Source organism: Myotis lucifugus, unplaced genomic scaffold, assembly GCF_000147115.1.
Source record: "Myotis lucifugus unplaced genomic scaffold, Myoluc2.0 scaffold_34, whole genome shotgun sequence".
NCBI classification, from domain to species: Eukaryota; Metazoa; Chordata; class Mammalia; order Chiroptera; family Vespertilionidae; genus Myotis; species Myotis lucifugus.
The window spans coordinates 8,794,155-8,822,048 of NW_005871082.1; the positions used below are offsets into that span (position 1 = coordinate 8,794,155).

Below are 27,894 nucleotides of genomic sequence, written 5' to 3' on the forward strand. Positions count from 1 at the left end.
ACTTTTCCCGGGGCCCCGGGGTCGCGGATGCTGGATGCGACCTCCTCTGCCCGCTCTTCCGCAGGGACCGGGCCTGCCAGGTGCCGGGGGCTCGGCTCGGGCCAGGGGGCCGCCCTGCGGATGACCCGCTGGACGGATGCCCGGCAGGGTCCCCACAACAGACTGGCCGTGGGGCACTTCCCCCGCGCGCGGCCGCTCCACCCTCCACCGCTGCTCCCCTCGCCCCGGGTACCTCCGGGGGTGGGGCTGCGGGAGCGCGCGCCCTGCGCCGTGACGTCATAATCCCGACGCCCTGGAACCGGCGCTTAGCAACCGGCCCGGCGACCGTCTTCCGCCTTCGCCGCCCTCCGCCGGCTCCTCCGCTACAGTCCTCTGCCGCCGGGGCTGGCTCAGCCGGGGACGGACCCACGGGGACCCCGCGCGTCTCCACGGCGCGGCCGAGGCGGATCTCAGCATGAATGGCAGCCGCAGAGGTACAGGGCGTCTCGCGCTCCGGGCCTCGGGTCTGGGGTCCGGGGTCCGGGGTCCAGGGCCACGGGGCCCGGATCGGGGCGCACTAGAGTAGAGGCGGCGCCCCCGGCGCCCTCCGTCCGTTCCCTGCTTGTCTTCCTTGTGGCCCTGGGTGTTGCCCGGGACCCTGGAGCAGACCCTGCCCTTGGGGTGCACGGGTCCGCTTCCGGCTCGGAACTTGTCGCCCCGGGTCCAGGAGGCCCGCTCCCCTGAACCCGGGCCGCCGTAGCCGCCCTGAGTGCCTCGATGGCCCCTGTCCTTTGGGATCAGACCCCCTGGGCCCCCGCTGCACTCCACAGAGGTGACCTCGGTTTCCTCGTCTCTCAGACAGGAGGTAGAACACGCATGTCATAGAGTTGTTGGGGATCACATGCAGGGAGTACATGGAACGCGCCTGCACAGCGTGAGCACTCAGTACACACGGACTCTTCCATTCGCAACCAGCTCCCGGGATTCTCTAACTTTACAGTGGACGGGAACCACTAGGAATCGGGTTAAAATGCACATTATGATTCAGCACGTCTGTTGGGGGCGGGGGGTGGCTGATATTTTGCTTTTCTAATAAGTTTTCAAATGATGCTGTATTACTGGCTACAGTTTTAGTGGCAAAGAACTAACACATCATTACTGCACATCCGTCCTTGACCGAACACGCTCAGGCTCCAGTGGACCAGCTGGGGCCCTATATGAAAATCTCCACAAATCGTCGGCCCAATCGAAATAATTTGCATCTTCGCTGTCTCTAACAAAGTAGCATTCTTTCTTCAAGCCCAATAAGGCACTCTCTAGAACCTTGCCTCCGGATTCGGTGTCCTTATCTATTTAAGAAAGTACCTTTAAACCAGGCTGCTCGATGGTTCATGTAATGTCCTGCTTTGAATATGATTGTGCCTTTATTACATAATCTTTACTCGAAATAAGTGCTGTTCTGAATGTAGGGGATAACTAGCCATTAGCCTAAGTTCCAGAAATCACAAACCAACATGCTTTTCCCCCCCTCTTTTATTTTTCTTAAATCTTATTTTATTATTCCCATAACCATTTATCCCCTTTATGCCCTTTTCCACCGCTCCCCATCCCCCCATCACCCCTGCCGTTGCCACACTGTTTTTGTGGTTTTCAGAAATTTTCTAACATTAAGCCCTATTTCCAAGTTATCTCATTATTTGATCCTCAAACACATACTGTTAGGTATCATCCTCATTTCACAGTGAATAAACACTGGAGACTAATAAACTAAGAGTTCATGAAGGACACAGTAAGTGTCAGACCAGGTGGGGAATTGAAACCCTAGAGCCATTGTTTTTACATACATCTCATGCTAGTGTTACAGAATTTATCAGGCGACCGAAAAATATGCAGGAGTACCCAGAGATACAGGAAAAATTCATTTTTTTTTCAGATGTTTCACATGTACTAGGACAGTGACTCAGGTCAGTTCTCCAAATTCTGAGTAAGCCAATATGGAGGAAGCTTTTTCTTTATACCCTTTGGGTTTTTGTCTCCCAAATAAGGATCAGACCTCTGGACCTTTCTCGGGCTTTGCAAAAAGCCCTATGTATTGGGATGGGGGCCATGAGACCACACCTAAAGGCCTGGCCTGGTGCCAGCGCTGATAACCCCCTGGGGGGGCGGGTATTGTTCATGGTTTATGGCCTCTGTAAAAGGGAATATTTAGGTAAACAGGTCTTGCAAGACCAGATAATTAAGGAAGGGGCAGTGACTAGACCAGTGATGGTGAATCTTTTGAGCTCGGCATGTCAGCATTTTGAAAAACCCTAACTTAACTCTGTTGCCGTGTCACATATAGAAATTTTTTGATATTTGCAACCATAGTAAAACAAAGACTTATATTTTTGGTATTTATTTTATATATTTAAATGTCATTTAACAAAGAAAAATCAACCAAAAAAATGAGTTCGTGTGTCACCTCTGACACGCGTGTCATAGGTTCGCCATCACTGGACTAGACTATAGGCCAACAGGACTGTGCACTAGGGAGACAGAGTCAGGCTGCTAACACCCCCCCCCACAAATGTCTTATTTTCCTCATGACTAGAGGTGGGGGCATGGGAAAGGATATATGTAAAATTTAGAATAGAATAGACTTAGTAAATTCTCAGTATTTATTGAATTATTTTTAAAATTGGGTTCCTGTCAAAATGTAAAAAGTTTATATTTTTATAACTCCTCCAATTTAATTAGCTTCATTTTTAGGATATTATATAATATATATAGCAAACATTGTTATTGATTTTGAATTTTTAAAACAAATATAATATTCAACAATTATCTGGGGTAGTCAGTTCTCTTAGATCATAATTATTATTACTGATAAGAAACCATAAATAATTTTAGCCAAAGCCACAATACTTCATTTTACTTGAAAAGATTGCACATCCTAAATTTCTTAGGTATCATTAAGATTACCTTTGGTGATTTCAGAGTGCAAAATATTAAGACACCACCTAAAGTAAAAAAAATCATTTTCTTTTGTCGTTTTCTTTTTGGTATCACATTTTTTGGATGTTCTTTTGTAGGGCAAACTCTCTGTATGGTGATGTAGTAGGAAGAGTACCACCTAAAAAGCAGTCTATCTTGTTTCTAATCTCTGTGTGCTATTTACTAGGTAATCTTCAGCAAATCACTTTCACTCCCTGGGCCTTAGTTATTTGTAAAATGGACTAGATCATCTATCCAGTCTTCTTTCCAGTTTCTCCAAGGGGGATTGGGGAGAAATGATTGTGGGTTACAAACGGCCATTCACTCTGTTATCAACGACTTAGGAAGAAGCGAAGAAAAGACAACCTATTGAGATAGATAACTGAAAGCAGCTTGATAAATAAAAACTATTTTTTAATCTGTTGGTCCAATAGAGACACTTATCAGTGGCATCAGATCCCCAAGCTCCTGGCATTCCTGGGAAATTCTGCCACAAGAAACACCTTCAGCTTTCCTCACTAGAGTTCCTTCTGGCTGTCTAGTGGCGACACATTGCGTGGAGAACTGAGCTGCTTGCACATACTGATGAATTTCATTACTCTAGCAAGACCCTTGATCTCATGGACAGGATTTTAGTCCTAATCTGTTTTTTTTTCCTGGCATTTGATTTGAGACTACTTATTTCTTTTTTTTCTTTTTTTTTTTCTTTTAATTTTAAAATACATTTTTATTGATTTCAGAGAGGAAGGGAGAGGGAGAGAGAGATAGAAACATCAATGATGAGAGAGAATCATTGATTGGCTGCCTCCTGCACGCCCCCCACTGGGGATCGAGCTCGCAACCTGGGCATATGCCCTGACCGGGAATCGAACCGGTGACCTCTTGGTTCCTAGGTCGACGCTCTACTGCTGAGCTACACCCGGCTGGGTGAGACTACTTTTTCATGCCCCTTTGTATCAATCTGGGTCCAATCAGAAGATGGGTACCATAAAATGATTTAAACAAGGGAAGTTTAAAGCATTGTTAAACTAGCCCTAGCCCATGTGGCTCAGTTGGTTGAGCGTCGTCCTGTGTACTGAAGGGTTGCCAGGTTCAATTCCTGGGTTTGTGGGTTGGATCCCCGGTTGGGGCTCATATGGGAGGCAACCAGTCACTGTTTCTCACATGGATGCTTCTCTCACCCTCTCCTTCCACAGTCTCTAAAATCAATTTTTTTTAAATTAAAAAGAATTGTTAAACTATCATAAAAGAGTAACTATAAGACATAAGAAATCTCTATGTGGTATCCAAGAGCCAAGGGAGAGTACTCAAGGAAGGAGAAATTTGGAAGGAGGACTTCCAAATAAAGACTGTCTAGATAGGATCCAAGCAAGAGGAGGAGGGTGAGTTGGACTAGATGAACTTTTTTTTAAAATATATTTTATTGATTTTTACAGAGAGGAAGGGGGAAAGATAGAGAGTCAGAAACATCGATGAGAGAGAAACATCGATCAGCCGCCTCCCGCACATCTCCTACTGGGGATGTGCCTGCAACCCAGGTACATGCCCTTGACCGGAATCAACCCGGGACCCTTCAGTCCGCAGGCCGACGCTCTATCCACTGAGCCAAACCGGCTTCGGCGGACTAGATGAACTTTAAGACATCTTTTAAACATTACGTTCTGATTCTCTTTTATATATGTATTTACTTTATACATAGTAACATATGATATAATTTCTAATTTAATCAATTATTTTATAAGAGGATTATTTCCTTAAAATTAATTGTAGGACAGACTAGCCTGTGATTAACTAAAATAGTTTTATTATATTTCAAAATAATTTAAAGCTCCAGTAGGTCAGTAGTGTATAGGATGAAATCAGTATATATCAAATAACATAATAATTGATGTATAGGGTGTCCCAAAATTCATGCAAGAATTGCAAATCTTGCGTGAATTTTGGGACACCCTATATTTATCATTTTACTCAGTGAAACTAAAGTTTCAAGATACAGCTGTTTTGAAAATAACTTATTTTCTTAAAAGAGAAAACTTTTGATCAATGGCTGCAGAATTTTTGTCTGATATATCATTTCTGGTTAGTAACATGATAGAATACAATTTTTAAACAACTCTAGCATTGCCAATACATTTTTATTTCTTAAATGTTCAATATTGTTTTCTTTGTGAAAGTTGTGTTTTGTTTATCCTAATTCATGTTTTTTTTGGTTAAAAGTCAGCTCAAGCTCTGTCCTCCCCAGATCTGTTCCACCGTGCCTATTTAAGGGACACTTGAGCACCAAAAGTAACGGTAAGTGAGGTACTTAAAATGGTGAGCAGTTGTTTGGTAAAGATCGACTGTTTATTTGTAAATTATGACACGATGAAAAAATTAGTTAATACTTGAACTTTATATTATTAATTATGTATTTTAGGAGTTCTTGAGGTTAACTTAGGAGTCCCTCATTTCAAACTAGTATTGAGCGCTGGATGTGGACTTGGCTTCCCCCTTCTCCCTGCTGCAGCTCCAGCCCAGCTCAGTTCCTGGCTGGCAGACTCCCCTGCTCTGAGTTATGCCTTCCTTGGTGAAAAGGTGATTTGCAGGTTGTTATAGACACAAGCACTGAGAAGGAAAAGCTGTGCAGAGAAGATGCACTTGGCATCAGGAGCAAGCAAGGGCTTCTTCATTCAAGTGGATTTCTAGGTCCTGTGAAAGGACAATATTTTAAAGCCTTTAAATTTTTAATGTAAACTTAAAATACATTTTAATAATTATAGTTTACAAGTTTTAAGTCTGGGTTATTATGCAAAATAATTTAAAGGTTTTTTTTCTTTATTTACATAAAAAATCTTTGATACTCATTCCTCCAAATGTGAAGGGAAGATCACGTTTTCAGTTACTTATTTCTTTATAACAAAGTATATATACACTTTAGGGCCAGAATAAAATTTTGAAAAATAACTTTTAACTAAAAATTTAAAACTAGTTTTAAAATATACTTACATAGAAGACCAGGATGAAGAATCCTACATAAAAAAAGCCTAATATGCTAAGTGTCCGGTCGTCCGTTCAATCAATCAAAGCATAATATGCTAATGATATGCTAAGGCTGCTCAACTGCTCGCTATGACATGCACTGACCACCAGGGGGCAGATGCTCTGACTGGTAGGTTAGCTTGCTGCTGGGGTCCAGCCAATCGGGGACTGAGGGAGACTGGCCAGACACACCCTGGAGCCCTCCCATGGTCCCACTCCACCTGGCCAACCTCCCGCGTCCCTCTCCGGCCCTGATCGTGCACCAGTGGGGTCCCTTGGTCTGGCCTGTGCCCTCTCGCAATCCAGGCTGAGGGACCACCCCCCCGAGGGCATGAATTCTTGCACCGGGCCTCTAGTAATACATAGTTTGCTAACTTTTTCTTTTAATTGATTTTTTAGAGAGAGAGAAAGGGAGAGGGATAAAGAGATAGAAACATCAATGAGAGAACTTTGATCAGTTGCCTCCTGCATGCCCCCTTACTGGAGATCAAGCCTGAGACCTGGGCATGTGCCTGACGGGGAATCGAACCAGTGTTCTCTTGGTTTATGGGTCAGTGCTCAACTATTGAGCCACACCAGCCAGGCTGCTAAGTTTTTTTAAGGACTATATGTGCAGTTATATATAGTAGATATAAGTATGAGGCTGCCTCAGTTAACATCTAAACTGCATCCTTTATCAAGCTGTGTGATCTTAAAGACCTTATACCTCTGCACCTCAGTTGCCATGTCTATTAAATAGTGATAATAATAATTAAATGAGTTTTTACATGTAAAGAACAATGCATGCATGGTACCTATTCAACAAATGTTTGTAGTGGTGGTAGTATCAAACTTGCCATTATTGTATATTCTTTTTTAAAAATATGTTTTTATTGAATTTTAGAGAGAGGGGAAGGGAGAAGGAAAGAGGGAGAGGGAGAGAGAGAGAGAGAGAGAAACATTGATCGGCTGCCTCCTGCATGCCCCCCTACTGGGGATCCAGCTCGCGACCCAGGCATATCTCCTGACCGGGAATCAAACCAGTGACCTCTCGGTGCATGGGCTGACGCTCAACCAACTGAGCCACACTAGCCAGGGCTCGTATGTTCTTATATTATGTGTAGAATTTCCTTGGAAGGATGCATAACAAATGTAGGAGTATTCTTCTAGAATGGGAGGCAGGGGTCAGGAAAGTCACTTTTCAATCTCTGTTACCGTTTTAGCTGTTGATTATGTTTTTTTAACCACATACATGCATTAGTTTTCAAAAACTGTTTCTAATGTTTAAGAAAGTTATGCCTACATATACATTTGATATTTGTATATAAGTGCTAATTATTTTTAAGATTTCTTTTAAACAGTTTAGATGACGTCAAGAAGTTTAATATCACAGAATTTCTATGTGATATACTTGTCTTAGTTCTAATACTTCAAAACAATGCATAAGCTGATTTATAGATCTTGTTAAAGTTAGAAGTTTGCCTCTCGGAATAGAATCTTTGCGTAGAGTTTTGGAGTTTGGGCTTTGCTTGATTTTCTAGGCTCCATGTAATCAAGTACAAAAAGTTTATTGTTAATTACAGTTGACATTCAATATTATTTTATATTAGTTTCAAGTGTACAGTATAGTGGTTAGACAATTAGATAATTAGGAAGTGAGCCCCCTAAAAATTCTAGTATACACTTGGCACCACATAGTTATGATGTTATTGACTATGTTCCCTAGGCTGTACTTTACATCCCTGTGACTATTTTTGCAACCACCAGTTTGTACTTCTTAATCCCTTCACCTTTTTCACACACTCCTTCCCATCTGGCAATCCTCAGTTTGTTCTCTGTATCTATGAGTCTGTTTCTGTTTTGTTTGTTCATTTATTTTTTTCTTAGATTCCGCATATACTAGTAAGTGAAATTATATGGCATTTGTCTTTCTCTGGCTTACTTATTTCACTTAACATAATACCTTTAGATCCATCCATGTTGTCTCAAATGGTGAGATTTCATTCTTTTTTATGACCTAGCAATACTCCATTTTACTCATTATTTTATAATCAGGTAAGTGGCTAAACATTTTCAGTTCTATTCTAGAATCTCTTCATATAACTCTCCCGCTTGTAAAACTTATTCTTAGAAAGTTTGATAGCTCATGAGTTATCAGTACAAGATTAAGGCACACGTTCAGCATCACAAAGTTATGTCAGTATCTTCGTGGTAGAATTTCAGAGTATTTTATAAAAAATGAGCTTCATAATTGGTAATTTGTTTATCTTGTGATGATTTTGTATTAACTTTAAATATATAATTAAATATGTTTTAATTTTTAGCTTTTTGCACTGACTCCTCCTCTCTCAGACTAAGTACCCTCCACATGGTCAAGAATCACATGGCTGTGCACTATAATAAAATCCTTTCAGCCAAAGGTAAAAATGTGCAACTGTGAACTTTCTGTACCCGATTTAAACCCTTGACTTCACTTCTAATTAGAGTAAATTCATAACAAAAATGACACACACATACATATATACATATAAATATATATACATATATGTATATATGTATATGTGTGTGTGTATATATATATATATGTATATATATATATATATATATCAGAATTTGTGTTTGGTATAGAGTTATCAGCTACTGTCCATTTTTGTTAACTGAATTTGAAATCTATATAGTGCCTATGTTATCTCCTTTTACCTGTGTTATTCCTAATATTATTTTATGGTTAAATATTGCTTTTAATATAATAAAAGTTTACAATCTACTTTTTTGTTTTCAAATATACTAAAGAAGTTTCACAAAGAAGATGCTAACTAATCTCTTTTTCTTTTTTGGTCAGCTTTTTGAGATATAACGTACATCTAGAAAATACACTAATTCTAAGTGTACAGTTAAATATGTTGAATAATACATGCATTTGTATAGCTGCCGTCACAGTTATGCTGTAAAACAGAAATTGGCTAACTGCAGCTCACAGGCCAAATCCTCCTGCCACCTATTTTTTGTGCAGCTTGTGAACTAAGAATGGCAGTTGTATTTTTAAGTGGTTGGAAAAAATCAAAATAGTAACATTTTATAACATGAAAGTTATATGAAATTCAAATCTCATTGTCCATAAATAAATCACATCCATTCTTTCACGTTTTGTCTGTTGTGGCTTTTACGCTCACTGACAGGCAGCATTGACTAGTTGTGGCACAGACTGTATCTCCCCACAAAGCCTGAACATTTACTATCTGACCCTTTACAGGAACGTTTGCTGATCCCTGATGTAGAGCATCCCATCACCCCAAAAAGTTCCCCCTAGTTTTCTGCAAGCAATCTCCTCCCTGCCATCCCTGGCAACCACTCATCTGCTTTCTAACTATAGTTTTGTCTTCTCCAGAATTTTATATAAATGGAATCATACAATATGTATTGTTATAAGTCTGACTTCTTTCACTTAGCTAACACTTGTGAGACTAATCCATGCTCTTGTGTGTAACAGTATTTTTATGCTAAGATAGTAGTCCATATAATGAAATGTACCACAGTTTATTTAGTTGGTGGACATTTGGATTATTTTGACTCCTTTTGACTATTAGGAATAAAGCGGCTATAAACATTCACATGTAATCTTTGAACATGTGCTTCTATTTCACTGGATAAATTAATGTACTAGGAGTGGAACTGTGGGGTAATAAGGCAAATATATTTTAACTTTATAAGAAATTGCCAAACTGTTTTTCCAGAGTGACTACACCATTTTGCATTTCAATCACTTCCATATCCTCACCAGCATTTCCAATTGGCGGCCCTTTATTGACTATTTTAATGGATATTGATAGGGCTTTAGTTTGTATTTCCCAGTGCCTACTGATGTTGAACAACTTCTCTTGTGCTTATTTTCCATCTGTATATCTTCTTTGGTGAAATATCTGTTCAAATCTTTTGCCCATTTTTAAAAACAGGTTATTTGTCTTAGTATTATTAAGTTGTGAGAGTTCTTTATATCTTAAATACAGGTCCTATATCAGATACATGTTTTGCAAATATTTTATCTTAGACTATAACTTGTCTTTTCATTTTGTCTTTAAAATTTTTATTTGAAATAATTTTAGACTTATAGAAAAGTTTCAAAAAGAGTACAGAGTCACAGAAACTCTTCATCCAGCTTTCCCCATGTTAAAATCTTACATAATCATATTACAATTATTAAAACTAGGACATTAATATTGATATAATACTATTAACTACAGACCTTATTTGAATGTCACCAGTTTTTCACGAATGTATTTTTTAAATTTTATTTTCTCATTTGAAGGGCTAAATTTTTAAAATTTTAGTTCATATGACATTTGTATTTTAAATAATTGAAAATCTAAACAATATTTTGTGACGTGAAGTCAAGATTAGCTTTTCAGAGAGAGGAAAGGAGAGGGAGAGAGAGAAACATCGATCGGCTGCCTCCTGCATCCCCATTACTGAGGATCGAGCCTGCAACCCTGGGCATGTGCCCTGACTGGGAATCAAACTGGAGACCTCTTGGTGTATGGGTCGACACTCAACCACTGAGCCACACTGACTGGGCGCTTATGTTTTTTATATTCTGTTTAAGAAATCTTTGCCTAATCTTAAGTCACTAAGATTTTCTTACGTGTTTTCTTCTAGAAGTATAAGTTTTAGCTCCTACATTTAAGTTTGTGACCTATTTTGAGTTAGTGTTTTTAGGTATGCTATAAGGATCAATTTTTTTACCTATGAGTATCCAAATATAACTAGGACTGTTTGTTGAAGAGATCATTCTTTCTCTGTTGAATTACCTTAGCACTATTTGAGAGTTGAGCATACAGAACTGGACTTACTCTTCAGTTCCGTTGTTCTATATGTGTGTCTTTATTACAATACCACACTGCCACATCACTATAGCATTACAGTCAGTCTTGGAGTCAGATAGTGTGGGTCCGGCAGTTTTGCTCTTTGTTCTTTCCTAGCTTTTTTGGGGTTCCAGTTACAAGTATGTTACCAGTAAGTGCATGCTACAGGTGGGTTAGGTCAGTGATGCTCTCTGTGTGTTTGTTTCCAGCCTTTCTTTGCTTTGTTTTGTTTTGAATAGTACATATTGCTATGCTTTTAAGTTCACTCATGTTTTCTTTTGTAGTATCTAGTGAGCTGTTAATCCCAGCTAGTCTACTTTTTTATCAAGGATGTTATATTTGTTCATTTCTAAAAGTATCATAAAAGTTAAAATAAAAACTACAAGTTCTGGAACTTTTTGTGATTTCCACACATGATATTTTGTTATCATTTAGAAATATTAAGAATATTATTAAATAACTGATTTTCTTCTTTCAGCTGTGGTAGACTGCTCAGTTCCACTCAGCATAGGTGCCTGCATCAAATGTAAGTAATTTTTGATATATTGCCTTTAAAAAATGTGTGGTAAACTACACATAACATAATTTCCTATCTTTACCGTTTTTAAGTCTATGGTTCAATGGCATTGAGTACAGTCATATTGTGGTACAGCCATCACCGCTGTCAATTTTCAGTACTCCTTTTATCTGCAAAACTGAAGCTCCATACACATTAAACAATAACTCTCCCCACAACTACCACTCTGTTTTCTGTCTTATGAATTTGTCTACTCTAAGTATCTCGTGTAGGTGAAATCATCCAGTGTTTTTCCTTTTGTGACTGGCTTATTTCACTTAGCAAAATGTCCTCAAGGTTCATCCATGTTGTAAAATATGTCAGAATTTCCTTAATTTTTAAGGTTGAATAATATTCCAGTGTATGCATAGTACCATATTTTCTTTACACATTCAAGATACTTCGATTGTTTCCACCTTTTGCCTATCCAAGCTAATAAAAGAGAAACATGCAAATTGACCGTACCTCCGCTACACCCCAAGCCACACCCACCAGCCAGTCAGAGCAACTATATGCAAATTAACCCAACCAAGGTGGTGGCCGGCAGCCACGGAGCTGGAGAAACCAGGAGGCTTGGTTGCCCCTGGTGATGGAGGAAGCCAAGCTTCCCGCCTGCCCTGGCCGGCTGTGGCCTCCGCTCAAGGCAACAAAGTTTCAATTATAGAAGATAAAAAAATCCCAGATACCTGCTTCCAGCCAGCCTCCACTGGGAGCTTGGGTGGCTGGGGGGTGTGGCCAGCCTGCAAACAGCCATCAGCCCCTCACCCAGACTGGCCAGGCACCCCAGCAGGACCCCCCACCCTGAAGGGGGTGTGGCCAGCCTGAAAACGGCCCTCAGCCCCTCACCCAGGGTGGCCAGGCACTCCAGTGGGGACCCCCACCCTGAACGGGGTGTGGCCAGTCTGAAAACGGCCCTCAGCCCCTCACCCAGGCTGGCCAGGCACCCCAGCGGGACCCCCACCCTGATCCGGGACACCCTTCAGGGCAAACCAGCTGGCCCCCACCCATGCACCAGGCCTCTATCCTATATAATAAAAGGGTAATATGCAGATTGACCCTAACAGCAGAACGACTGGAAATGACTGGTCACTATGACACACACTGACCACCAGGGGGCAGATGCTCAATACAGGAGCTGCCCCCTGGTGGTCAGTGTGCTCCTCTCAGGGGCAGCTCTCTCAGCCACAACAAGCCAGGCTGACGGCTGCCAGTACAGGTGGGAGCCTCTCCCGCCTCCTCAGCAGCGCTAAGGATGTCCGACTGCAGCTTAGGCCATGCTCCCCGCTGGCAAGTGGACATCGCCCGAGGGCTCCCGGGCTGCCAGAGGGATATCTGACTGCCAGTTTAGACCCAATCCCCCGGGGAGCGGGCCTAAGCCAGCAGGTGCTCATCCCCCGAGGGGTCCCAGGCTGCGAGAGGGCACAGGCCAGGCTGAGGGACCCCCCACCCCCGAGTGCACAAATTTTTTTGCACCGGGCCTCTAGTTATAAATAATATTTCACGGATGTGAATGTACAAATATCTCTCTGGGACCCTACTTTCATTTCTTTCGGGTATATACCCAGAATTGGAATTGCTGGGTCATATTGTAATTCTCTTTTTAAGTTTTTGAGAAACCACCATACCGTTGTCTGTAGCAGCACTATCATTTTACATTCCCACCAACAGTGTGCAAGGGTTCCAGTTTCTCCACATCCTTCCCAACACTTGTTCTTCTTCTGGGGTTCAGGATGGAGATAAGACTTTGGGAGTTGACAGTATAGAGGTTGTATTTTAAAAATTGCTCCTCATTTTTATTTTTAGAATTCAGACTTAGCTAGTGCTTATTTATCCCCCAGCATTTTCAGCCCTCAGTTGAGACAGGAGTTTTTCTGTGTTGCCATGTAAATAAAGAAAATTGTGGTGATTAGAAGTGTGAAGATTGCAATCACCAAACTAAAGTATAACTAATAGCCCTAACCGGTTTGGCTCAGTGGATAGAGCGTCGGCCTGGGGACTGAAGGGTCCCAGGTTCGATTCCGGTCAAGGGCATGTACCTTGGTTGCAGTCACATCCCCAGTGGGGGGTGTGCAGGAGGCAGCTGAATCGATGTTTCTCTCTCATCGATGTTTCTAACTCTCTATCCCTCTCCCTTCCTCTCTGTAAAAAATCAATAAAAAATATTTAAAAATAAAATAAAATAAAGTATAACTAATAGTCATTATTACTTCTAGTGTTATAGAGTTGATGTTCATGATAGTCAGTATAACTTTGAAGCAGGTTTTATAGACATTTTGACCCATCTCTTTTTTTTTAACTATGAAAATTCTTGGGGTTTTTTGTTTGTTTTTTAAGATTTTTAAAATTGATTTTTTAGAGAAACATGGATGTGAAAGCAAAACATTGATCTGCTGCCTGTTGCAGGCCCCCCCACTGGGGACCGAGCCCCGCAAACTGGACATGTACCCTGACTGGGAATCAAACCCAAAACCTTCTGGTGCACAGAATGACAATGTTCCAACCATCTGGCCCACCTGTCCAGATGCTAAATACATTTACTTTAGCATTTACTAATTTTTCTTAATTATAATTGAAACTTTAAATATACATATAAATTACCTTGTTTTTTTGGCATGTAAAAATTTTTATAAATTCTGATTCAAAATGAGGTGAATTAAAACTTGAAATTTTCTTGTCCATTAAGGTGAGATAGATTCCTATGAAATATGTTAAATTTAAATGTTATATGAAAATACAAGTCATTCTATTTCTATTCAACTCTGAAATTTGACTAGCTTTTATTTTGCCATTTTCAGTCTGTACACTGACAAGTCTTTAATAACGACTTAGTACTTGACTTATGGCACACTAAAGTGTGAAACCACTTTTTTTGTGTGTTTTTTTCAAATGAATAGCATTTAAGAAAAATAGAATTTAGATATCCTGATTGAAAATGTTTTAAAATTTAATGTCATTTTAAAGTCATATAAAACTTAAAAAGTTTTAGCATAGCATTTACGGTATTTTATTTGGGGGAGAGTCTAATGGGCTAATTCAGACTCTGAAGTTGATGATTACAGAGTCACGAACAATACAGTCGAGCATTTCTGACCTTCATATCTCTATGAATATCTGCCAGGAATTGCTTTCTTGACTCCTTAGGTTTAGCCAATTTGTTACAACTTGTTTGTGCTCTTTAACTTTTTTTCTTTTTATATTTTTTAATTTATTTCAGAGTGGAAGAGAGAGGGAGAGAGAGAGAGAGAGAAACATCAATGATGAGAAAGAATCATTGATTGGCTGCCTCCTACACACCCACTACTGGGTATCGAGCCCACAACCTGTACATGTGCCCTGACCAGGAGTCAAACCGTGACTTCCTGGTTCATAGGTTGATGCTCAACTACTGAGCTATGCCAGCCAAGCTGTTTGTGCTCTTTATTTTATTTTATTTTATTTTATTTTATTTTATTTTATTTTAAATATATTTTATTGATTTTTTACAGAGAGGAGGAGAGAGGGACAGAGAGTTAGAAACATCGATGAGAGAGAAACATCGATCAGCTGCCTCCTGCACACCCCTCACTGGGGATGTGCCCGCAACCCAGGTACATGCCCTTGACTGGAATCGAACCTGGGACCCTTGAGTCCGAAGGCCGACGCTGTATCCACTGAGCCAAACCGGTCAGGGCTGTTTGTGCTCTTTAAATAATCCATTTAAAGTTTCTCTAAATTCAATATTTTCTATCTTAGCTTTTCTTTATATGGAAAAATATAGAGATTTTTCCTTGCAGATCAGTAGTGTAAACATTTTAGCAAGGAAAAGAATGTAGGATTTATTAGTCTTCCAAGACCAAAAAAGTAAGTTTTCTATTTTCTATATTTCAAAAGATTTGTTTTCCCCATCAGATGCAGATCAACAACGACGAGAGAAACTCAGAAAGGAAATAGCACAATGTGAAAGGGAGTTGCAAGGAACTAAAACTACAGTGCAGGCCAATTCTAAAAATAATTCCAAGTCATTACTTAACACTCTACAAAAGGTAAGATGATCTTTTTTCACCTTTTACAAGTAGATATTTCTAAGCTATTTCATCAGTGGTACAACCCTGACTTTTTGGTAACATGTTTCCTATTGGTCAGAAACAAACTTTTCTTGTAAAGAACCAAATAATAAATATTTTAGGCTTTTCAGGCCACACAGTCTCTGTCACAACTATTGGTGGACTTTAACAAAGTCCTACTAAAATACAATAGAAATGATTAAGTAAAAAAATTAATAAAATTGACAAATCTCTGATGAAAATACTTAAGATTGAAGGCAGAAATAAAATGGGGAAATAACACATATTCAAAAGAGAGTAAGATAATATTATGAATAAGTCTGTGCCCAAAATTTGAAAATTTAGATGACATAGACAACTTCATATCTATATATAGGTATAGGTATAGGTATAGATGTATATATAGAGATAGAGATAGAGATAGAGATAGAGATAGAGATAGAGATAGAGATAGAGATAGAGATAGATATACTAGAGGCCTGGTGCATGTATTCATGCACTGGCAGGGTCCCTCGGCCTGGTCTGTGGAGATCGGGCTGAAACCGGCTCTTCGACATCCCCTGAGGGGTCCCAGATTACAAGAGGGCAGTTCTCGGGTGACACATCCTAGAATCGAGCTCCCTCCTCTCTGATTCTGGGCGTGTCACCTGAGAACCACAGCTGCCAAGTCACTGCAGCTTGGCAGCTCCTGCATTGAGTGTCTGCCCCCTGGTGGTCATTGCACATAGAACCTACTGGTCGGATGGTCGCTTAGGCTTTTATATATATAGATCCCCCTACAGTTTATGTATTAGAAAAAAAATGAGTTATTTGTCTTGACTTAGGTTTTTGTGGACCATTTGGGCAATGCACATTTAGGCTGCAAGTTTGTATGGTGGCAGCATATAATTACAGATTCTCAAAGGCTAGTGTTCCCTTTTCACTCTGTACCAGTGTTCAAGATGGGCAAATTTCTTTGCAAGTCACCTAGTTGAGGTATGGCCATCGAGAGGATCCCAGAGTCATGAGCATGGTCTCCTAGATCATCCAGATCAGTCCTTGAGCTTTGTGTTTTGTCCCCCAACACCCTTGATGTGATAAAAACTACTGCCTGTTAATAAAAGCCAGTTTCACTGCTCTGCTTACTAGGTATCACATGTCATATCTAACTCCAGCGCTTTCCATTGTATACATCAGTAAATGGGAATGACTAAGGACATTTGTACCACAATAATGAATCCAGGTTGTTTTTCGTAGATGGGTATGGGGAACCATAGACCAGTTTTTAGTTGGGATGTTATGTCATCATACTTTACAAAAACTACACTGGCAGGAGGGAAAGACAGACTAGTTATGAGACAGTTCAATAACCTGGGGAAGAAATGATTAAGACCTGATCTAAGACAGCAGAAGGGAGCACAAGGGATATATTTAGGAAATACTTAGAAAGGAGAATTCCCCAGGACTTAGTGCCTGATTCGATGATGTGAAGAGCAAGAGGCCAAAATTAAGGAGGTTCTCAGGCTTCTGGTGTGGGCAGCTGGGAAGACGGTGAAGGGATGATAACAGGACAAAGTGCAATGCTTTCTTTGGAGGAGGGGGTAATGTGGGGTTTGAGTTTGCTGGTTTGGACATGCTTCATTTGAGGTGCCTTTGGAACATCTCATCTAGTCAGTATAGAGTTGATATAAGCATTTCTCTCAGACTGAAAATAAATTTGGGAGTCATCAGGGAACCTATAATGCTTAAGAGCCCCTAGGCCTGTTGCATAGATAGAAGGACCAGGAATAGAATTGCTTCCTTTAGAATAATTCTGCCAGGCGCTGTGCTATAATTTGCCATCTGGGAATCTGTTCATCAATATTTGATGCACGTGTGCATTTTCATTTTTAGTGATTGGACTTTTTAACTGAAAATTTAAAATATTTTTCCATTATCCAGCATTTTGACTATATTAATAAAAGGGTAATATGCTAATTAGGACTGATGTCTTCCGGATGACCTTCCAGACAAAGCCACAGTGGCTGCGGGGGCCAAGGCTCAGGCCAGCAGTGGCAGCAGCAGCGGGGTAATGGGGGCACCTTTCCCTGATCCACCAGGTCGCCTCCCACAGAGGGAGGCCAGACTGCGGCTTAGTCCAGGGTCCAAGGCAGAGATGGTTAGGGGCAATCAGGCCGGCAGGGAGAAAGGTAGGGGTGATCAGGCTGGCAGGGGGGCAAGGTAAAGGCGATCAGGCCAGCAGGCAGAGGCAGTTAGGGGTGATCAGGCCAGCAGGCAGAGGCAGTTAGGTGCGATCAGGCAGGCAGGCAGAGGGGTTAGGGGCGATCAGGCAGGTAGGCAAGCGGTTAGAAGCCAGCGGTCCCCGATTGTGAGAGGGATGTCCCAGATTGGAGAGGGTGCAGGCCAGGCTGAGGGACCCACTCCTCCCCCCCCCACCCCACCCCCCCGTACGAATTTCGTAATTTCATGCACCCGGCCTCTAGTAAGTTAATAAGTGTATTTTGAGCCCTGACTAGTTTTTCTCAGTGGTTAGGGCATCGGCCCACAGACTGAAGGGTCATGGGTTCAGTTACAGTCAAGGGCATCTACCTTGGTTGCAGGCTTGATCCCTGGCCCCATTTGGAACACGTGTAGAAGGCAACCAATTGATGTGTCTCTCTCACATCTATGTTTCTCTCTCTCTTTCTCCTCCTCCCTCCCTTCTACTCTCTCTAAAAATCAATTGTGGGGGGGGGGGATTCTCAAGTGAGGATTTATTTTTAATTGTATTTTGAGATAAGAATGGGTTTTGCTGAAAATAAAATATACAATTTAATCTGTAAATGTAAGATATTTTTTATTCATTTTTCCATTAGCCACTGTAACCCTATACATTTGCCTCCATAAAATATTTCATTTATGCTTTCATATGGGTATTTTTTTTTAATTTTTTAGTGATTTTGAGAGAGAGAAACATCGATATGAGAGCAGAATATCAATTGGCTGCCTCCTGCACACCCCTACTAGGGACTGAGCGTGCAACCCAGGCATGTGCCCCAACCGGGAATCAAACCACAGACCTCTTGGTGCATGGGCCAACGCTCAACCAACTGAGCCACACTGGCTGGGTAAATGAGTCTTTAAAATAGATAATAGATAATATGATATAATGGTGAAGCACATAGGCCTAGCCTGAGTTCAGATCTATGAGACCCTGTGCCTGAGTTTCTTCACCTATAAAATAGAGCTAATAACTATCACAACTGAGAAGTTGTTTTGACGATTGAATTGTACATGTAAATCATTTAGAATAGTACCTTGCACATAGTAAACACTCTATACTTATTAGCAGCAGTGATAGAAGTTCTTATTATTCCTCTCATTCTACTCACTGTAAAAACAGTACTTCGCACAAAGGAAGCACTTGGCTTTTCCCGTACTCCTCTTGTTTTTCACCCCAGGAGCTTGTAGGACACACATAACTGGCTAAATCCTAACCATTTTCACCTCAGTCCCCTCCCTAACTCGGAGTTCTGTAAAGGATACACAGGTATCCATAAAGTCTAGAATCATAGACAAAGCTTTAGCGGCATCTAGTCTGTAAAAGAATAAAATATTATGTGTTTTTAAACTTTATAGATATCCCGTAGAAATGGTTCTTCCAAGGATAAACCAAAAAAAAATGGAGCAGTCAAAAATACCTTCCCTTTCAAAGCTTTCCCCACTCATGAGGAGAACTTGAGAAAACATGTGAACTTTTTATGGAATAAGTAAAGTAGTTCTTTTTTAAAATATATTTTTATTAATTTCAGAGAGGAAGGGAGAAGGAGAGAGAGAAACATCAATAATGAGAGAGAATAATTGAAGTTGCCTCTGCATGCCCCACACAGGGGATTGAGCTTGCAACCCAGGCATATGCCCTGACCGGGAATCGAACCGTGACCTCCTAGTTCATAGGTTGACGCTCAACCACTGAACCACACCAGCCAGAAGGAATAAGTAGTTCTTAATGATATTTAAAATATCAGTCACTTAAATCAGGGCTCCATACTTTGTGAGGAAAAGTTTTTCTTTCTTCAAAGCCTTAAATTTGCAGAGCAACGGCTGGCACTGGAGATTGCCTTAGTGACCAGAGGGAAGGGAAGGGTGCCAACAACTGTGGTTGACAAGGGGTTGGGGCTCACAATTGATTTGGAAACTTACAGATATAGCTGAGATCTCAGTACACAAGTCAAGATCGAAAATATAGGCATATGTTATTAATCATTTTTTAGGTTCAGAAAGAAAAATGATTGCTATTAACATATATGTAGAATTATATTTTTATATGTTAATCATTAAAAAAAGAATAGAACTTTATATACAATGCTAACATCTTTAGGGACATATAAAGTTAATTTTATAAGCCCCTGAGGCAGCCATGTTTGATGTTTATGAATTTGCAAATCTATAATAATAAAAGTGTAATATGCTAATTAGACCAGACAGCCCAACGACCTTCCGGAGGAAGCCGGGGCTGTGAGGGCTGAGGCAAGCTGCCGCGGCTGCAAGGACCAAGCCCCTTGCATGAATTTTGTGCATCTGGCCTCTAGTGTAATTAATAACTACCAAACCCAATGTTCTCAGCCTGCAGAAGAACCACGAAATGAAGGCAACATGTTAATTGAAGAAGTGAATGAATATGCGTCCTTTGCAAGGTCACCAGGGACTTCTTCAGAGAGACTGCACCTCAGTCTACCTAAATCCAATGACAGCCTCACGGGTGGTACTGAGAAGAACTTCGGTTCCTTCCTGTCCAGCATAGATTGCACCACCTCCAGGCCCAGGAAAACACACTCTGCAACCTCCAACAGCCGAAGGCCCAGGAGCACAAATTCCCACAGGTCTCAGTTAGTCGTTAAAAAAACATCCAGTGGGGACCTTTTGGATAAACATTCTAAACTCTTCTCTAATGGGCATTTGCCATTCACTCCACGCACTTTGAAAACAGAAGCAAAATCTTTCCTGTCACAGTATCGGTATTATACACCTGCCAAAAGAAAAAAGGATTTTACAGATCAGCGGATAGAAGCTGAAACCCAGACTGAATTAAGCAGGTATGGCACGTCAACAGCCAATAGTAAATCCTTCAGGATGTTGTGGAAACTAAACAATATTCCTTCTTTTATATCATGTAGTTTATGTGCCCTGTGAATGGAATGTCATTACTGTGACTTTTCCTTTTACATGTATCGCTTAGAACTATCAGAGTAATTGTTGAAAAACCAGTAGCTGTTACATTTGTCAAACTCTATATACATGAATGTTACATATTTCAATTTTTTTGTTTTTGACATGATACTAGAACTTTTGTGTTTTAAAATATTATACTTTCAGAGAGTTCTTAAAATATGTCATCAAACAGCATTTGTGAAAAACAGCATTTGTGCAAATATGTCTATTGCTTTATGATAAAAATGACAAAACAGTGGGTTAAAGAAGGGGGAGAAACAACTACCCCTTTCCTGCAAATATTCAGCCCCGGTCCTGTATAGCAACCACTCCCCACGTGTAATTTAGACAGTTGGGATCATTTCTGGAAGTTCAGTATAATTTGCCTCAATAATGTTTTCATATACAATAATGCCTGGCACATAATGAATATTCAGTAAAAGTTTGCCAAGTGCTTGGAGAAACAAACAGATCTTGTGAAGTATTTAGTGTAAGCTGATATTTGATTATTTATCCTCGGTTATATAAACAAATATTTATCAGGTACTAGGTTTTAGTTATTTTAGAAAGTAAAAAGCAATTTATGACTACTATTCTTTCCTCTGGGTAAATACAAGAAGTGCAGTAATATCAGATGTGTCTGCATACATTTCGTCAAAGAATTAAGGAATTAAATATATGACAGAATTTGTCAAGTGAGGAAGAAATGAGGAAAGTATGATTATATATATGACAGCTTTTGAACATAAAAGTTCTCATTTCCCTAGTCCCACTCTGGCCAACTGAAATTTAGCTGCTATTCAAAAAAAGGAAAAGAAGTACAGGTAATCCAAACCACATCTATTTCCTGATTATATAACCAGAAATAATACATTTTATAAGAACAGGTGGATTTCATCTCCTATGTTTGAGTTTATTTTTTCTAGACGATAAAGCTCGTTATCACACAGTCTTTGTATTTTGAAAGCTTAACAGTGTATTTTTTAAATATTACAGCTTTAAGCCTGATTTTGAGACAGTTGAGACCAAGGACTTCACAGAGTCAGAAGTGACCATAAAGCAGGTAACAGAAATGAGACCCTGTGCTTCACATTGGAATTACAGCTGCTCTAACCTAACAGACCGTGGATAGCTATTTGGACTATGAAGAGTGATCTCTTGGTGACACTTCTTGCACACGATCTAGCCAGTGTACAGAAGGTTTGCCTATTTACTCTCTGGGAATGGCCAGATGGATCCTGCCAATTTGGGAAATTATGCATCATTAACATCTCTTCTAGATGGTTGACTGGCTGGCTGGATAGATGGGTGGACGAATAAAATGCCTTAAATGTGGTTTTCAAATATGTAAAGTACTGTACATAAATTTGCATTGTAAAGATGAAACTTTAAAATGCAAGTAAATGCCTGGCAGAGTACGTGGCCCAAAGCAAGGATTCTATAAAAGTGAGCTGCCAGTAGTTTGTTAATATTATTGTTCATACAGCCATGGCCACCACTGCTTCTGTGTGTTTGATATGTTGGCATTGGTTGTTTGAATTTCTGAGTACGATATTTTTTCTCAAATTTACCCAAAACTTCATATTTGCATCATTTTCTCCATATGTTTATTTGTGGTGATTTCTTAACATCATTTAAAATGTCCCTCATTAAAATATAAGAAATAAGTTGTTTTATCTTACTTTATTATATATATATAAAATATATATGTGTATGTGTGTGTGTGTATTTGTTTCTTATTGATTTCAGAGAGGAAGGGAGAGGGAGAGAGAGATAGAAACATCAATGATGAGAGAGAATCATCGATCGCCTGCCTCCTGCACACCCCACACTGGGGATCAAGCCCACAAACCAGGCATGTGACCTAACCAGGAATCAAACTGTCACATTCTGGTTCATAGGTCGATGCTCATCCACTGAGCCACACCAGCCAGGCTGTTTTATCTTACTTGAAATAAATTTAAGAAAAATGTCCTGATTGGATGGAAAATGTGTTCTAAAACATCCTTTGTCATAATATATCTGTCGCTCTTCTACTGGATATCTCTACTCTCTTACCTCAACTGTTTTTAAAATTTGCTGTTTCTGCCGTTACATTGTATTTTTCAAGTAAAATAAGGATGTATTCTTGTCATTGCATCCCCAGGCATCTAGTTGTATGACCTATGGAACCAAAGAAAACATAACCCCTTCACCTTCCCAAGAGAAGGGCTTACCATGGGAAGAGGTTAAGGATGGCGCTCTGCAGTGCTCCTCAGCCAGGTAACCGCTTCCAGGGGAAATCGGTCCAACTGTCTCCCCCTGTAATTAGAAGAATGGGTTAAAAAAATCTGCCTTTGCTATTTACTTGGCCTTTCTGTCCCCTGGTGAACTCACTAGTGAGAAAAATAATACCTACCCAATATACCTAATAGGGTTTTTCTGAAGATTAGATTAGATCATGGATATGCACCTCTTATTACTAATATATGATATTGTTGAACACTTACTATATGCCCACCTGTGTTTTTTTTAATCCTCACCCAAGGACATGTTTTTATTGATTTTTAGAGAGAGAGAACGACAAAACAAGAGAAAACATTGGTTGGTTGCCTCCTATACGAGCCCTGACTGGGGACCCAACCCACAACCTAGGTGTATGTGCCCTGACCAGGAATCAAACCCGAAACCTTTTGGTGTACAGGATGACACTCGGAACAACTGAACCACCCAGCCAAGGCAGCAACCATTGTTCAAATATTTTAATTTTCTCTTTTCAGGGCTTTATGTCAGTATTCCGTGCAGCCTCCTCCTTCAAGGAGAAAAATCTACTCTGAGTAAGATCTTTCTCATCTTTTCATTTTGCTTAGTGGAAATCAAGAATTAAGAATCATGGAAACTGTTATTCAGTGAGTTAGGATTGAACACTAATTTGTCTCACAAAAAGCTTTGGGGCTCAACTATCTAAAACATCTCTTTTAGAAAATGACCAGAATTTTCTGAAATAATTATCAATCACTTCATCTTTATTTCCAGTGGAAATTTGTCCCTAAGTTAATACCTATTTTTTTATAATTAGTACCCATAACTCTTGTATATTTTTGTAAGTAAAAATAATAGTTTTTGAAAAATTCAGACTTTAGAAACTCAGGACAACCTTCCTGGAGGTTTCCAGCCTCACCAGTTCTTTGCAGATATTATACTTCTAGGTTTTTTTTATTTATTTTTACTTCTAGATATTAATGCTGTTTAGTTAAGCTGCATTTTTAGGGGGGAAATAATCTATAGGAGTCAGCAAAAGTTGTGAGTTATGCAAAACAGTTTATTCTTGTATTATTTATTAATAATTGTATTATTTTCCAAACGAATAACTATAAACCTACCTTTGCCTACATCTATATTTTTATAGTTTAATTTATTCTTTAACTTGATGATAAATATTAGACTGTTAAGCAGTTTGAAAGTGTAATTTGTTATGTTGCCCTCACTCTTGGTTGGCCTGTCTTGTTCTGTTTAATCCCTGCTTACTCTCTCTTTTTTTGTTGTTGTTTTGTTTTGGTTAATCCTCACCTTGAGGATATTTTTTTCCATTAATTTTTAGAGAGAGGAAAGGGAGGGGGAGAGACAGAGAGAAACATCGATGTGAGAGAGAGACATCAATTGGTTGTCTCCCACACGCCCCTGACCTGCAACCAAGGTACCTGCCCTTGACTATAATCGACCCCACAACCCTTCAGTCCTGGGGCCAACACTCTTAACCACTGAGCCAAACTGGCTAGGGCTCCCTGCTTGTTTATTGCTGGATATATGTCTCAGACATCTGTGAAATTTTACTCTATTAGGGAATATTTTCTCATCTTCCATATTTATCCTTGCATAATTTCAGAAAGTTGACATGTTTGTTTTATAATATTTCTCTTTAATAATATGAGCCAGAAGTACATTTCTAATGAGTAGTAGAGATTTTTAATTAAATATTCGTATTTCCTATAGTTTTCAGAGTGAGTAATGAATAATTTTTTTTAATTTTGTTTTATTGCTTAAAGTATTACATATGTCTCCTTCCCCCCCCGCTTGACCTTCCCCTGGCCTCTTCTACCCCCAGTAATTTTTGTTATATATTGCTTTGCCTTCGCAGTGAAGAAGAACTGTTGTATCTGAGTTTCATTGAAGATGTAACAGATGAAATTTTGAAACTTGGTTTATTTTCAAACAGGTTGGGTTTTTTTCTTAATAATACATGGTGGTTGAAGAGTGCTTTAATATATTTTATTGATTTTTTACAGAGAGGAAGGGAGAGGGATAGAGAGTTAGAAACATCGATGAGAGAGAAACATCGATCAGCTGCCTCCTGCACACCTCCTACTGGGGATGTGCCCGCAACCAAGGTACATGCCCTTGACCGGAATCGAACCTGGGACCCTTCAGTCCGCAGGCTGACGCTCTATCCACTGAGCCAAACCAGTCATGGCAAAGAATACTTTAAATACTCTTCATTTGGTATTAGTTTTTTAAGTTATTTTCACATATTAGGAAATGAAAAATTATATTGCTTTCTTAGGGGACCATATTCTTATAACTGATAGCAAATTGTAAAGAATGTTTAATTCATGCTCTAGGTGGACTCACAGTTTGGGGGAGTTATAGAAAAAAATAGATTTTATTCATTTAAATACCATTATGTTTCTTGGCTATAATAGACTAGTAAAATAAAATTTTTGCTACTTATTAGCAAAGATTCATAATCCAATTTTGCTACTTGAAATTATGATGAGAATCAAAAGCAAGTATTTTGGTTACATCTGCTACTAATAAAGTGAGGAATAATAAAAGCTAGGTTTGCATACTGTAAATGAAATGGAAAATTTGCAAACAGATAGTTCTTGCATGCTGAATAAAACTGAGTGGTCCTGAGTCAGCTTGAACAGTAGTTACTTGTGTAAAATTCATTGGACATTGAGACAAACTTTGTTATGTAGCATAAGACCCCATTATGTACACCACATGCACAGAAAATTGCCTAGGAGGAAATAATATTCCAAAACATTAAATAGCCATTGTAAAATGTAGAGTATGGATTTCTTGGGCTTTTAAAAAAGTATTAAATTATTTCATAACTACTGACTATAAAGTTGGCTCATAACTTCATTGTAATAACAAATGGTAACAAAGGAAATGAGTTGTGTTTTAAGAAACCTATTGATACATCCATGTAATAGACAAGCATGGTGTAGCTGAGTGAATAAATTCTGGTTTAAATTCTAATGGCTGTGGCTATGGCGTAGAGGAAATCATTGTCTTAGAGATGTAGTTTTCTCATCTTTAAATTTTTTTACAGTACCTTTCTCTCCCAATATTGGTCATGATTAGCGGTATCATTAATATGTTCCTAGCACTTAGTGGTGCTTAGTGAATGATAAACTCTTAGGTTATTATAAGGATTTACCATCAGTGGAATTTTTTTCAAGTATACTGTAGAAAGCATTTTAAAATACCTCACAAAAGAATTTTCTTTAGAGTTTGGTTTACGGGGGTAGAGTGTATGTGAGAAGGAGAAGGGAGGCTTATGGTGTTTGCGAATGTGTGTGAGAGAAAAACAGCTTTTTAGGGGGGGATGAAAGAGAGAGGAAGAATTTTTGGACCTCATTTAAAATATTTTATTCACAGAAATGTAAGTAGCATGCAGTCTTTTAGAAACATTGGCATCCATTACCTTGACTTAAATGCATAGAGGGAACCGTACTAGTTTTCATGGTGGAGAACTTGACGGAACAGGGAAGGGTTGGTCTTTAACTTTGGAAAGAAAAAGAGCCATTAAAAACGTGTCCAGTCGTTAGTAGTTTAGTTACTGCACTGCTGCTTTCCATTTAGTTGCTTTCCTGATTGAGATATTAACATTCTTATTTCTCTTTTGTAGGTCTTTGGAACGACTGTTTGAGCGACATATAAGGCAAAATAAACACCATTTGGAGGAGGTTTGTTTCCTTAGAACTGCATTATAGAAAGAATTTTAAAGTGTTTCTATACCCTCAGAGAATGCATTAAAAGCAAGTGCTTTTTTCCCCTTGTACTTTGTATACACTTGGGGTGGGTGGAAAGAGAAGTATTGGTCCTGCAGAGATTAGCAGCACTGCAGACAAAAGTAATTCAATTTAACTAGCTTAATTAATGTCCTTATTCTTGCCTTTTTCTTAATCCTAGGGGAAAATGCGTCACCTGCTGCATATCCTAAAGGTGAATTTAGGCTGCATATCCAAGGAAAGCTCGGTGAAGCTAGATGATTTTGATTTGTTGAATTTACTTGATTTTGAAAAGGCTGAGAATTCAGCACAAAATGAACAAGAGGCCACAATTCAACAGGAGCGTCAGGAATACAGAAAAGCTTTGGATATGTTGCTGTCTGAGCCAAAGGATGAGAATGAGATATTCTCACCAAATGATTTTTACCTACCAATCTATAAGTTCAAGAATTCAGAAGGGGTTATAATTGAACAGGTGAACGAGGAAACAAATCTTAGACCTTCAAGTCAGGATGAAAAAAATCCAAATATTTCTGACAGCTCAGGAGACCAAGAGACCTCTGTGACTATCATTGAAGGTGACAGTGACACTGAAAAGGCTGAGACTCCAAGTGAGCTGTACTGTCCCAGCACAGCCCTGTCCCCGTCCGTCCAGCTCTGCAAGGTCACGGGTGGCAGCGATCAGGACCTGGAGGAGCCAACGCTGAAAATCATGGCACTGAGCATTGAGGACAGCCCTGGGGATGTTTGATCTTCATTAATAAATGTCCCAAATGGCCAGTAACTCAATATTTTTTCCTCTTTTTTTCCTTTTATATATATTAAGATTTTCTGTATTTTCTATGCTGTATAATAAATTACCATAAATTTAGCAGCTTAAAACAAAACACATGTATTATTTACCCAAGTTTCTGTAAATTAAGAGTCTGAACACAGCTTGGCTGGGTCCTCCACTCTGGGTTTCACAAGGCTGCACCCCAACCGTGAGTCCAGGAAGAACCTGATTCCAAACTTTTTTCAGGTTGTTGGCCTAATTCCGTAACTTGCAGCAACAGATCTGAAAAACTTTGATATCTTGCTGGCCGTTGGCCATCGGCTGCCCTCCGCTCTCAGAAGCTGCCCACTGTTCCCTGCTACTCAGCGTGGCTTTCCAGCAGCTCTGACATAAGAAGCAAGCCACAGGCCCCACCTACTTTTACTATAGAACAGTGGTTTTCAACCTTGGCTGCACATTAGAATCACCTGGGAATCTTTTTAAAATCCTGATTTCTGGGCCTCATCCTCCGGAAATTCTGTTTCTTTGTTACTAATGTTGTTGC

The 27,894-nt window shown here is 39.7% G+C and overlaps 1 protein-coding gene across 5 annotated transcripts; it reads left to right on the forward strand.

The window, feature by feature from the left end:
- Positions 1 to 310: 310 nt before the first annotated feature.
- Positions 311 to 27,364, forward strand: SPATA7 (spermatogenesis associated 7). Of its 5 annotated transcripts, none has more exons than XM_023752516.1 (12): positions 311 to 473; positions 5,195 to 5,244; positions 8,274 to 8,369; positions 11,287 to 11,334; positions 15,253 to 15,386; positions 19,992 to 20,461; positions 21,573 to 21,639; positions 22,723 to 22,838; positions 23,336 to 23,392; positions 24,694 to 24,771; positions 26,473 to 26,530; positions 26,757 to 27,364. In XM_023752516.1, exons 3-12 carry the CDS (start codon positions 8,318 to 8,320, stop codon positions 27,324 to 27,326), a joined length of 1,650 nt encoding a protein of 549 aa, XP_023608284.1. In that variant the 5' UTR covers positions 311 to 473; positions 5,195 to 5,244; positions 8,274 to 8,317; the 3' UTR covers positions 27,327 to 27,364. The 5 variants fall into 5 exon arrangements, with proteins under 5 accessions (XP_023608284.1, XP_006087046.1, XP_023608282.1 ...); XM_006086984.3 differs by having other exon boundaries at positions 347 to 473; positions 5,170 to 5,244; XM_023752514.1 differs by lacking the exon at positions 23,336 to 23,392 and having other exon boundaries at positions 347 to 473; positions 5,170 to 5,244.
- Positions 27,365 to 27,894: the final 530 nt, after the last annotated feature.